General features: G+C 45.9%; 2 protein-coding genes across 2 annotated transcripts in view; one reads left to right on the top strand and one right to left on the bottom strand.

The window, feature by feature from the left end:
- BFAR (bifunctional apoptosis regulator) overlaps positions 1-7,569 on the top strand; it is a 52,786-nt gene extending 45,217 nt beyond the window's left edge. Inside the window, 3 exon segments of the mRNA XM_011983661.1 lie at positions 1,090-1,263; positions 3,168-3,370; positions 5,965-7,569. Of these exon segments, the coding sequence (XP_011839051.1) occupies positions 1,090-1,263; positions 3,168-3,370; positions 5,965-6,157 (570 nt within the window). The 3' untranslated portion in view covers positions 6,158-7,569.
- A 3,124-nt stretch (positions 7,570-10,693) lies between these two features.
- PLA2G10 (phospholipase A2, group X) overlaps positions 10,694-12,683 on the bottom strand; it is a 39,927-nt gene continuing 37,937 nt past the window's right edge. The window contains exon 4 of the mRNA XM_011983660.1: positions 10,694-10,895. Within this exon, the coding sequence (XP_011839050.1) occupies positions 10,753-10,895 (143 nt within the window). The 3' untranslated portion in view covers positions 10,694-10,752. The remainder of the gene's footprint in view (positions 10,896-12,683) is intronic.

Raw genomic sequence — 12,683 nt, 5'->3', positions numbered from 1 at the left:
CTACTTGGGAGGCTGAGGCAGGAGAATTGCTTGAATCCAGGAGGTAGATGTTGCAGTGAGCCAAAAATGCACCACTGCACTCCAGCCTGGGCAACAGAGCGAGACTCTGTCTCAAAAAATTAAAAAAATTAAGAGACAGGGTCTTGCTTTGTCGCTCAGGCTGGTCTTGAACTCCTGGCTTCAGGCAATCCTCTTGCCTCCCAAAGTGTTAGGATTACAGGTGTGAGCCACCGCGCTTAGCCTGAGTCATCTATTCAGTTACTTTTATAATAAGGAAGTAAACATTTACTGTAGTAAAACTTGATTTACAAAAGTGAAGAAAATGAAAATGACTGTGAATTCCATGTTAAGAATCTGCTGTAACCATAGATTTCACTGGTTTCACTATTATACTCAATGCAGTACTAAACATCTTGTATATAAAGTCTGTATTTCGGATTCTTTGCATTAAGTGGTGCCCACTTACAGACTGATTGAATTAAACAATTTTAAGACTTTTTGATACCTTTTTCAAAATAGCTTTTTTAAAAGGCTATATTCTGCAAGGAGGGTACAAGAGTATGCTTTTCAACCCTCCCCCAGCTATAGCTAGAGATTGGATCTTTTTTTTTTTTTTTGAGCTGGAATATCTCTCTGTTCCATAGACTGGAGTGCAGTGGCGCAATCTCGGCACATTGCAACCTCCACCTCCCGGGTTCAAGTGATTGTCCAGCCTCAGCCTCCCAAGTAGCTGGGACTACAGGGCATGCGCCACTACGCCCAGCTAATTTTTGTATTTTTAGTAGAGACGGCATTTCACCATGTTGGCCAGGCTGGTCTCAAATTGCTAACCTCAAGTGATCTTCCCACCTCAACCTCCCGAAGTGTTGGGATTTACAGGCGTGAGCCACCATGCCCCGCCAAGATCGGATCTTTATACAATGTAACCCAAAATGTGGATCACTTGACCTCTTCTTGCCATTCACTCATTCATGCATTGTACATACCATGCAAAAAGGCTGATGGCAACAAGCTAGAGATGGGAAGGGGCGTGGGTGGGCAGCTGACCACTATGGTTGTAATGTGGCCCTGTACTCTTCTCCTCTGCAGGCTGTGAACCCAGGCAGGTCTCTGTTCTTGCTGTACGCCCTCAAGAGCTCCCCCAGGCTGGGTCTGCTCTACCTGTACTTGTTTGACTACACTGACACCTTCCTACCCTTCATCCACACCATCTGCCCTCTGCAAGAAGACAGCTCTGGGGAGGACATCGTCACCAAGCTTCTGGTAGGTCTGCACAGTGCCTGGAGTAAAATTATTCCCCCGTTGAGTTATTTGCAGAGATTGCTACCCACCATGGGTGCCATGTTTCTTCAGTTTAACCCATGAACTCCTTCAGAATGTCTGGTAAGTCATTTGAGAGTAATATCCTTTGCTTTGCTTCTCTTGAGGCCAGTCCTGACCTGTTCATATCAAGTCACATGGATAGAGGAATCATCAAGTATAATCCACACCCATAAATAATAAAACCATTTTGAAATCTCCAGAGATCCTTTTTTTTCCCCAAAGATCCTTGTAAACACTACAATCAAGTGTCTGGCTAACTGTTTTCAGCCTTGAATATAGTTTGAAGCCTGCTAATCAGATCTCTTGCACATTCCTCCTCTCATTACCCAGTCTTCACTTGCTGTTTACCTCACCAGACTGGCTGTGCAGAGACCCTGACCTTTAATTTTATTTATTGATTGACTGTTGGAGGTAGGGTCTCACTCTTTCTCCCAGGCTGGAGGGCAGTGGCACAACCACAGCTCACTGCAGCCTCGACCTCCTGGGCTCAAGCGATCCTCACACCTCAGCCTCCCAAGTAGCTGGGACTACAGGCGAGCACCACCACCCAGCTAATTTTTGCATTTTTTGCAGAGACAGGGTTTCACCATTTTTGCAGACAGGGTTGCCCAGCCTGGTCTCGAACTACTCAATTCAAACCATCCTCCCACCTCGCCCTCCCCAAGTGTTGAGATTATAGGCATGAGCCACTGCACCTGGCACCCAACCCTTCAATTTTAATGAGCTCCAACAGCCTCTGCTTGTTCATCAGGCTAATTTTTTATCTGCTAATATCTGTAATTGGAAAGCTTTTCCTCCTGCCACCACAAAATTTACCTTTTTTTGGAGGGAGAAGGGAGTGTTTGTAATTTTCCCACAAACTACCATTATTCTACCATAGCCAATGTTGAATTTAGGAAATGGTTCAAGCTACCCATGCAGTGATGGGAGAATAAAACACTGGTTAATTTAAATTTATTTCTATTTATTCATAATTCATGCTTAGATTTGTATTTCTGAGCTTTCATAATTATGTGACAAGCATTTCATTTCAACCTTTTTGCTAACATTTACTTAATTTGAGATTAATTATGGCTGGGCACAGTGATTCACGCCTGTAATCCAAGCACTTTGGGAGGCAGAGGCGGGTGAATCACCTGAGGTCAGGAGTTTCGAGACCAGCCTGGCCAACATGGCAAAACCCTGTCTCTACTAAAAATACAAAAATTAGCGAGTCGTGGTGGTGTATGCCAGCTACTCAGGAGGCTGAGACAGGAGAATCACTTGAACCCAGTCGGTGGAGGCTGCAGTGAGCCGAGATAGCACCACTGCATTCCAGCCTGGGTGATAGATAAGACTCTGTCTCAAAAAAAAAAAAAAAAAGACTAATTATTACAAGATGAGTTGATGGATGGAAATTTCATTTTAGATTGTTGGATGTGTGTGTATGTTGTAATCAATGTAGAACTCACTGTGATCATCAGAATTTTTTTTTTTTTTTTTTTTTTTTTCCTGAGACGGAGTCTCCCTCTGTCGCCCAGGATGGAGTGCAGTAGTGTGATCTCAACTCACTGCAACCTCCACGTCCCGGGTTCAAGTGATTCTCCTGCCTCAGCCTCTAGAGTAGTTGGGACTACAGGCGCACAGCACCACACCTGGACAATTTTTGTGTTTTTAGTAGAGATGGGGCTTCACCATGTTGGCCAGCCTGGTCTTAAACTCCTGGCCTCAGGTGATCCACCCACCTAGGCCTCCCAAAGTGCTGGGATTACAGGTGTGAGCCACCGTGCCCAGCCTGATCATCACAATATTTTGTGTAAAAGTCAGTCGTCATGACTTTTTGCATCTGTGTGTTATTTTTCAAGGATCTTAAGGAGCCTACGTGGAAGCAGTGGAGAGAGTTCCTGGTCAAATACTCCTTCCTTCCATACCAGCTGATTGCCGAGTTTGCTTGGGACTGGCTGGAGGTCCATTACTGGACATCACGGTTTCTCATCATCAATGCTATGTTACTCTCAGTTCTGGAATTATTCTCCTTTTGGAGAATCTGGTCAAGAAGTGAACTGAAGTAAGTATATTTTAATGGTTGTCACAACTGGGGATGGGAAAGAAATACCAAGTGAGGGAAAGATCTTTTATTTCTCACACTTGAAATAAATCCTCTGTCCACCCAGACCCTTCAGACTCTGCTTTGAGAAACCCAGCTTAAGCAGTGAATAGGACAATTACCTTGTGTTTTGGGGTGGGGGTTGTGGTGCTCATTGTTAAAAGTATTTTCCTATATGTCTTTATGTAATAATATACCATTTAATTTCAGGGGGAGGGGGTCAAAGGATTTTAATAATCAAGGAATAAGCAACTGAGTAGAAAAGGGTCTGTTTTAAGGTAGGCAGGCCTGTGCAAACCTGTCCCCTAAATCAGAGGAAGCTGAGGGACTGAAGAAAGAAGCTGACACATTCATTTTCTCAGAAAGAAACATTTAATAAGGCCTTGCAAACAGAAGTCCTATCTGTGTCTTGGATGGCAGCGAGACAAGATGGTGGATCCCCAGACCCGGGACTTGTATACATAGGGAAGAGGCATACATGCTTCATTCAGAAGGGATGTGCAGAACAATTGCTTAGGGTCAGGATTTATGGTAAGTACGAGAACATCAAGGCTGTTTCACCTAAGGGCAGGATTTATGTGACATACGTGTTCGTACACAGGAAACATTAGATAAACCAGAGATCTTAGAGGCTTCCCCCAAACCGGAGTTAGTGAGAAGTCAGCATTGCAGATTAGCATCCAATATGGAGTTGCTTTGGCCTCCACAGGGTGCTTTATAGAAAATGGCAGTAAGGTAGAGCATAAAGAGATCTCATGGGAAATTCTGTAGGCATGAGTTCTAATCCTGATCTGCCACCAACTAGGATAATAATAACTTAGGCTTCAAGCATGACTGGACCCTGAGACCCAAACGCTGTCACCAGGACTGGCTCTTTCTCTGTCCCTCACAGCACTGTTCTTTCTTGTGTTTTCTGCGTCAGGCAGCTCTCTTCGTGTGGGGGCCCTCGGCTTCTCCACTCCAGACTTTGATCTGTGCAGCTTAACAAACCTCCAGAAAGAAAGCACTTCCTTCCCCGTGGCACTGGAAAAGGTCTCAGGGTTCCCACGCCTTTGTTCTGACGAACCCAGCCTGGGTCACATGCCCACCGCAATCCATCACCCCAATCCTGCAGGGCTACCCCAGGCTTGGGGCATGAGCTCACCCCACAACCAGAGGCTGGTTTCAGCCCTACCCAGACCACGTGGAAAAGAACAAAGGAGAGAGAATCCCCAAAACTTAGAGGCTGTTGCTGGGTGCGGTGGCTCTTGCCTGTAATCCTAGCATTTTGGGAGGCCAAGGCAGGTGGATCACCTGAGGTCAGGAGTTCGAGACCAGCCTGGCCAACATAGTGAAACCTCATCTCTACCAAAAATACAAAAATTAGCCAGGCATGGTGGTGGGTGCCTGTAATCCCAGCTACTCAGGAGGCTGAGGCAGGAGGATCGCTTGAACCCAGGGAGGTGGAGGTTGCAGTGAGCCAAGATTGAGTCATTGCGCTCCAGCCTGGGCGACAAAGCGAGACTCCATCTCAAAAAAACCCCAAAACCTTAGAAGCTGTTTCCAGAAGAAAGGGACAGGCAGAAGTAACACTGCCACCCTTGCAGCCTTTTACCTTGACATTCTGTGACTCGCAGCCTTATGAATGGTTCTGAGAACCCAACAATCTCTCTCACCTTTCCCATGGTGACTCACTAGGTAAAAATCAAAAAAGAATCTCCCTCATTTCTTTCCATTTAGCAAACTCACTTATTTATACACAATTTGCCTATTTATCCCCCTACTGTACTCCTGGTTCTCTGCTGGGCATGGCAGATCTTTTGGTGAAGAAGACAGTCTATACTGTGAGGACCTACAGCCTAACAAAGAAAATATATATGTTAAAAAATAGATGGCCAGGCACCTTGGCTAATGCCTGTAATCCCAGCACTTTGTGAGGCAAGAGGATTGCTTGAGGCCAAGATGGGCAATGTGACAAAACCCTGTCTGTACTAAAAATACAAAAAATTAACTGGGCATGGTGGTGCACACCTGTAGTCCCAGCTACTCCAGAGGATGAGGTGGAAGGATTCCCTGAGCCCAGGAGTTTGAGACCAGCCTGGGTAACATAGCGAGACCACCTTGTCTCTACTAAAAAAAAAAGAAAAACCAGATGTGGTGATGTGTGCCTGTGGTCCCAGCTACTCAGGAGAATCACGAGACCTGGAGGTCGAGGCTGCCGTTGAGCCACATTTGCATCACTGCACTCCAGCCGGGACAAAGGAATGAGACCCTGTCTCAAAAGAAAAAAAAAAAAATTATGTAAGTGTTAACAAAGTGATGAAGCAGGTGAAGTTGAGGCTGTCACAGGGAGGCCTTGCCCGGTGCAGGGACAAAGAAGCTCCCTCTAGGTCATGTCCCTGAGAGTTAAAGATGGGTTGAGTAGGCAGAGGTCTCAGGCCCCAGGGACAGAAGACAAGGACATTCAGCACAGGCAGCCACGCTCTTCCCAGCACCCAGAAAAGGCCGAGGGGCTGGACTTCCGGGCGTGGTCATGAGAAGCACCTCTGATTCAGCCTCTTCTCTTCTTGTTTCAGGACTGTGCCTCAGAGGATGTGGAGCCACTTCTGGAAAGTATCAACGCAGGGGCTTTTTGTGGCCATGTTCTGGCCCCTCATCCCTCAGTTTGTTTGCAACTGTTTGTTTTACTGGGCCCTGTACTTTAACCCAATTATTAACATTGATCTTGTGGTCAAGGAACTCCGGCGGCTGGAAACCCAGGTGTTGTGACTGGCACTGCCCAGGGTGAGACTCTTCAAGTCCCGCTGAGGTCTGAGCTTTGACGCGTAACAGGGGTGAGGCAGGGAGCAGACTTCCTATTTTCTACCCCCAGTAAAACAAGGTGCTGCTTTGTATGTCAAACACTCCAACCATGTCCTCTCCCCGTCGGCCTGTGGGTGGCATCAGCAGGGACTGACATCCGCACAGGGAGGATTGTCTGTTTGGCTGACACAGCAGCGGCCCTTCCCACCCAGCCGCCTTCCTCACAGGGACTAGGCGGCTCAGTCCCCGACGGCTGACAAGACTCAGGGTCCTCAGTGGACACGGTGTGGGTGACATCATAAGGGCGCCACATCAGTCCCCTCCCCAACCTCAGTGACTGACAGAGGATCCTAGATCTTAGAGCCCGAGACCAGGCTTATTGGGGCCTGGCCTGTCCTCTAAGTCAAGTTTAGGAAAACAAGAAAGATTCTGTCATAGGTATGGAGAGTTGCACATAAAAAGTACCGAAGAAAACCCAAAATTCAATCAACAATTCTGTCTTATTGAAGAGTTGCTAGGATTCAGAGTAAAACTCAAAGGATTCAGTTTGAGCCTAGAATGATGGTTAGACTTGTAGTCAGTGGGCTTGTTATTGTTCTGCTTTATGGAAATCACTGAAAGTCTGGATCCCTTTCTCTGAATGGAGAGATTGAGAGAGATGTCAGGCAGTTCCCATTAGATTGAGTGGCCTCCATGTTATTTAAAATTGTTTTGGCGATGCCTCACCCCTGTAATCCCAACACTTTGGGAGGGTGAGGCAGGCAGATCACTTGAGGTCAGGAATTCAAGACCAGTCTGGCCAACATGGTGAAACCTCATCTCTACTAAAAATACAAAAATTAGCCAAGTGTGATGGCCTGCACCTGTAATCCCAGCTACTTGGAATTGGAAATCGCCTGAACCCGGGAGGCAGAGGTTGCAGGGAGAGAGACTGAACCACCGCACTCCAGCCTGGGTGACAGAGGGAGATTCTGTCAAAAAAAAAAAAAAAAATTCATCTGTAAAATAAATTCCAGGATAGTCCTTTTGTTCGAGGAAATATTTTATAAATTGACCTCACACTGTATAATCTTTATTGTCCTATCCTGATGTATAACACAGCAGGTATAATTACACCAAGTGCTATAATTGTAAATATGGAATGAGGTGAACTATGGCCTTTTATTTCCTTCCAATGTGAACACAGCAGGTGTGAGATGTCATCTCAGAAGACTGGCCTTGCAGAAGTAGGCCTACATCCGAAATACTCTCTTGTGACGCCATGAACCATTAATTAACCCTTTGTATCTTTCAGTGAAGATTTTACTGAAACGTTGCATCTGGAAGTTTGAAGAAATTACTTGAAATAAAAATAAAGATTTTTATACAGATAAAACCTATATGTAGAGAAAAAGCAATTGTCTAGAAAACACAAAACTTCTGCATTGCCTGATAGAATCTTCTTGTCATGGGCTGAGCATGGTGGTTCATGCCTGTAATCTCAGCACTTTGGGAGGCCAGGGTGGATGGATCACTTGAGGTCAGGAGTTCGAGACTAGCCTGGCCAGGCATGGTGGTGTGCACCTATAGTCCCAGCTACTTGGGAGGCTGAGGCAGGAGAATCACTTGAACCCGGGAGGCAGAAGTTGCACTGAGCCAAGATCGCACCACTGCACTCCATCTGGGTAACAGAGCAAGACTCCGTCTCTAAAAAAAAAAAATCTAGTCAATCTAGTCACTCGCTGAAATCCCCCAGCCTGATGCAGATACTGAGCCAAGGAGCCACTCTAAGGGAAAATGGGTTTTTTCCTGCTTGTGTTTGCACATCAAGCCCCAGGGTTGCTTACCTTTACCTATTTAATGCTTGTGACCTCCCATGGACACTCACATGGCAGTGTTTACACATCCCTGGTCTTATGCCACCCAGGGGTTGCCAGTATCCTTTACAGGTGAATAGATGGAGGCTGGCTGGCAAAACTCACCAAGCTGGTGCTGACTGGCTTTGCAAAGCTGGGTCTGGGCCATCCACCTCCATCCCATGGCCTCCCACACTGTCCCTACCTGCTTCTACACCCTGCTTCAAAGATGAGTAATACCCAGATTTGCTCAGGGACTGGGGCAAAGCTATGGCCTAGAGCAAACAGGCTGGGCAGGACCTTACTCCTTATCATCAGCAGGAAGGACAGGCACACTCAGATCAGGGGTCACAGGCTGCCTCTACCTCGTCTTACCAATCATAGCAGGATGGGCACATCTAAAGAGGGTGTCTAAAATAGTCCAGGCTGGACGCAGTGGCTCATGCCTGTAATCCCAGCACTTTGGGAGGCCAAGTCGGGGTGGATCATGAGGTCAGGAGTTGGAGACTAGCCTGGTCAACATGGAGAAACCCCGTCTCTACTAAAAATAAAAAGTTAGCCAGGTGTGGTGACCTGCGCCTATAATCCCAGCTACTTGGGAGGCTGAGGAAGGAGAATTGCTTGAACCCAGGAGGTGGAGGTTGCTGTGAGCTGGTATCACACCATTGCACTCCCGCTCTGGGTGACAGGGCAGGACTCTGTCTCCAGGGGGAAAAAAAATACAAAAAAAAATTAGCTGGGTGTTGTGGTGGTACCTGTAATCCCAATTACTCAGGAGGCTGAGGCAGGAGAATCGCTTGAACCCGAGAGGCAAAGGTTGCAGTGGGCTGAGATTGCCCCACTGCATGGCAGCCTGGGCAACACAATGAGACACTGTCTCCGAAAAATACAAAATAAAAATAAAATACTCAGACCCGGCTGGGTGTGGTGGCTCACACCTGTAATCCTAACACTTTGGGAGGCTGAGGTGGGCAGATCACTTGAGCCCAGGAGATCGAGACCAACCTTGGGCAACATGGCGAAACCTCATCTCTACTAAAAATAAAAAAAGTAGCCGGATGCGAGTGCATGCACCTGTAGTCCTAGCTACCTGGGAGGCTGAAGTGAGAGGATTGCCTGAGCCTGGGTCGAGGCTGCAATGAGCTGAGATTGCACCATTGCACTCCAGCCTAGGTGACAGCCCTGTCTCCAAAAATACTCAGATCCTCTGATCCAAAAATGCCATTTCTGCAAATCCGTGCTAAGGAATAGGCTATGGGGATGGGAGTGGTGAAGATGTATTTACAAGCATCCTCGTCAAGCCACTAATGGAAACAGAAAATAGCTCCAATATCCAAAAACAGTCAGTCTATAAAATGGTATCTAATACAGATATTTATTTATTTATTTATTTGAGTCAAGGTCCTGTTCTGTTGCCCAGACCAGAGTGTAGTGATGTAATCATAGCTCACTGCAACCTTGAACTTGTAGGCTCAAGTTATCTTCCCTCGGCCTCCCAAGTAGCTGGGGCTGCAGCTGCATGCCACCATGCCTTACTAATTTTTTTTTGTTTTATACAGATAGAGTCTTGCTATGTTGCCCAGGCTGGTCTTGAACTCATGGCCTCAAGCAGTCCTCCCTCCTTAGCCTCCCAAAGTATTGGGATATTGGGATTATAGGCATGAGCCACCTCATCCAACCCTAACAGACATTTTAAATGAAGTTTCCAAAGATTTTTTATGACATGGAGAAAAGTTTATAAACATCATACAGTATAATCTGAACTACTTTTGTTTTTTTTTTTTTTTTTGAGATGGAGTCTTGTTCTGTCGCCCAGGCTGAAGTGCAATGGCACGATTTCAGCTCACTGCAACCTCTGCCTCCCGGGTTCAAGTGATTCTCCTGCCTCAGCCTGCAAAGTAGCTGGATTACAAACATGCATCACCATGCCTGGCTAATTTGTGTACTTTTAGTAGAGACGGAATTTCACCATGTTGGTCAGGCTGGTCTCGAACTCCTGACCTCGTGATCCACCTGTCTCAGCCTCCCAAAGTGCTGGGATTACAGGCGAGAGCCACCGCGCCCGGCCTGGAACTACATTTTTAAAACTATAGATCCTAGCAGATTATTCTGAATTGTGGGAACTGGAATGATTTTTGTTTCTGCTCTATATTTCTCTGTACTTTTTTTTTAAAAGCAACGAGTATGTACCACTTTTGTAATCATTGTGCTGGGCTTCCAGAAATGAGCCACCGCTGCAGGACAGGAAATACATTTTAAGGTGTAGTGGGATAAGGGAATACTCTTTCTTAGCTAACAGCTACTGGACTTGAACTTCACTGGGTGGGCATCGTATGGCCGTCTTGTTGATTGCTGCAACCTCGAACATAAAACATGGCCAGGCACATGGTAGGCGTTGGTTCACATTTGACTACCAGCCATCCAAGCAGGTTAGAAGACAAAGACCACCTTTTCATAAAGATGGAGCGAACCTCAAAAATGGAACCAAACCCAACACAGTGATAAATGCAGTCATAGTTTTATAAAATAGGCGCAGGACTTTTGGCTTTTAACTGCAAACCACACGGGCTCCAGTCCTGAGTTCCGGGATTGGGAGAGAAAGCAAACACAAGATTGTGGCTTTATCACTTGGTTTGGGTTCCCTTCTGCAAATAACTGAATGCTATTGTTCATTACTGAGAGGATGCTTTATTTCCTTGTGCGAAAGAGCATTTCAAGTCAAGGTAGTCAGCCACACTTGGGTGAGTCCTGCTCACATAGGAACTGGGGGTAGAAGAGGTACTTTAAGTTGTACTCAGTTTGAGCTAAGCAATTAGCAATCTCCTGGTCACACTTGCACAAGAGTTCTTGGCATTTGTTCTCTGCCGGTCCTGGAAGAAGTGGGGAAACTGAGATTAGAGCAGGGACCTGGAGAGACGCAAGGGAAACCAGTAAAGCAGGAGGCAGGATGGGTCATAAATTACATTGCTGAGATACTTGACAGTTCACCATGCGATCTGCATCTGCACGGCTCCCCGGAAGCAGGCAATGTCAGCCCCATTTTACAGAAAAGGAAATTGAAAGTTTCAAATGGAGAGTCCACAGTCTGCCATACTGCTCTTCTGCATCAATATTACACGATTTCCTTTTTCTTTCTTTCTTTGTTTTTTTTCCTGAGAAGGGGGCTCGCTCTGTTGCCCAGGCTGGAGTGCAGTGGCATGATCTCGGCTCACTGCAGCCTCCGCCTCCCGGGTTCAAGTGATTCTCCTGCCTCAGCCTCCCAAGTAGCTGGGACTACAGGCATAGGCCACCACACCCGGCTAATTTTTTTAATATTTTTAGTGGAGATGGGGTTGCGCCATGTTGGCCAGGATGGTCTCGAACTCCTGACCTCAGGTGATCCACCTGCCTCGACTTCCCAAAGTGCTGGGATTACAGGCATGAGCCACCATGCTTGGCCTGATATTACACAATTTCATTTGGAGATTCCCTTATATAAAAATAGTAATTATTTATTTTTTGAGACAAGGTCTGTCACCCAGGTTGGAGTGTAGTGGCAAGGTTGTGGCTCACTGCAGCCTCCGCCTCCTGGACTCAAGCCATTCTCCCACCTCAGCCTCCCGTGTGGCTGGGACTACAGACCCACCACCATCCAGCTAATTTTGTATTTTTAGTAGAGATGGGGTTTTGCCATATTGCCAGACTGGTCTTGAACTCCTGGGCTAAGTGATCCACCCACCTCAGCCTCCCAAAGTGCTGGGATTACAGGCACAAGCCACCACTCTCAGCCCATAATAATTTTTTTTTTTAAAAAAAAGATACTTATTCTCAATATACTAGGCATAGAAGGAACATACCTCAAAATAATAAAAGTTATATATGACAAACCCGCAGCCAACATCATACTGAATGGGGATGAGTTGAAAGCATTCATTCCCCTTAAGAGCTGGAACAAGACAAGGATGCCCACTCTCACCACTTCTATGCATCATAGTACTGGAAGTCCTAGCCAGAGCAGTCATGAAAGAGAAAGAAATAAAGGGTATCCACATGGGAAAAGTGGAGATCAAACTACCTCTGCCAATGATATGATTGTATACCTAGAAAACCCGAAAGACTCCTCCAAAAGATTCCTAGATTTGACCAATTAATTCAACAGTCTCAGGTTACAAACCAGTAGCACTGCTATATATCAATAAGGACTAAGCGGAGACTGAAATCAAGAACTCAGTACCTTTTATAATAGCTGGGAAAAGAAAAAAAAAAAAAGGCTACCCTAAACATAGTAATATACTTAAGCAGAAAGGTGAAAGATCTCTACAAAGAGAACTACAAAACACTGCTGAAAGAAATCATAGATGACACAAACAAATGGAAATACATCCCATGCTCATGGATTGGAAGAATCAATATAATGAAAATGACTATACTACCCAAAGCAATCTACAGATTCAGTACAATTCCTATCAAAATAACAACATCATTTTTCACAGAATTAGAAGAGACAATCCTAAAATTTATATGGAACTAAAAAAGAGCCAAATAGTCTGGACACGGTGGCTCATGCCTGTAATCCTAGCACTTTGGGAGGCTGAGGTGGGTGGAACACCTGAGGTCAGGAGTTCAAGACCAGCCTGGCTAACATGGTGAAACCTCCTCTCTACTAAAAACACAAAAAT

Source organism: Mandrillus leucophaeus, unplaced genomic scaffold (genome assembly GCF_000951045.1).
Source record: "Mandrillus leucophaeus isolate KB7577 unplaced genomic scaffold, Mleu.le_1.0 Scaffold253, whole genome shotgun sequence".
Classification (NCBI taxonomy): domain Eukaryota; kingdom Metazoa; phylum Chordata; class Mammalia; order Primates; family Cercopithecidae; genus Mandrillus; species Mandrillus leucophaeus.
Note: the sequence above shows the minus strand (reverse complement) of the source record. Positions and strands in the feature narration are given on the sequence as shown.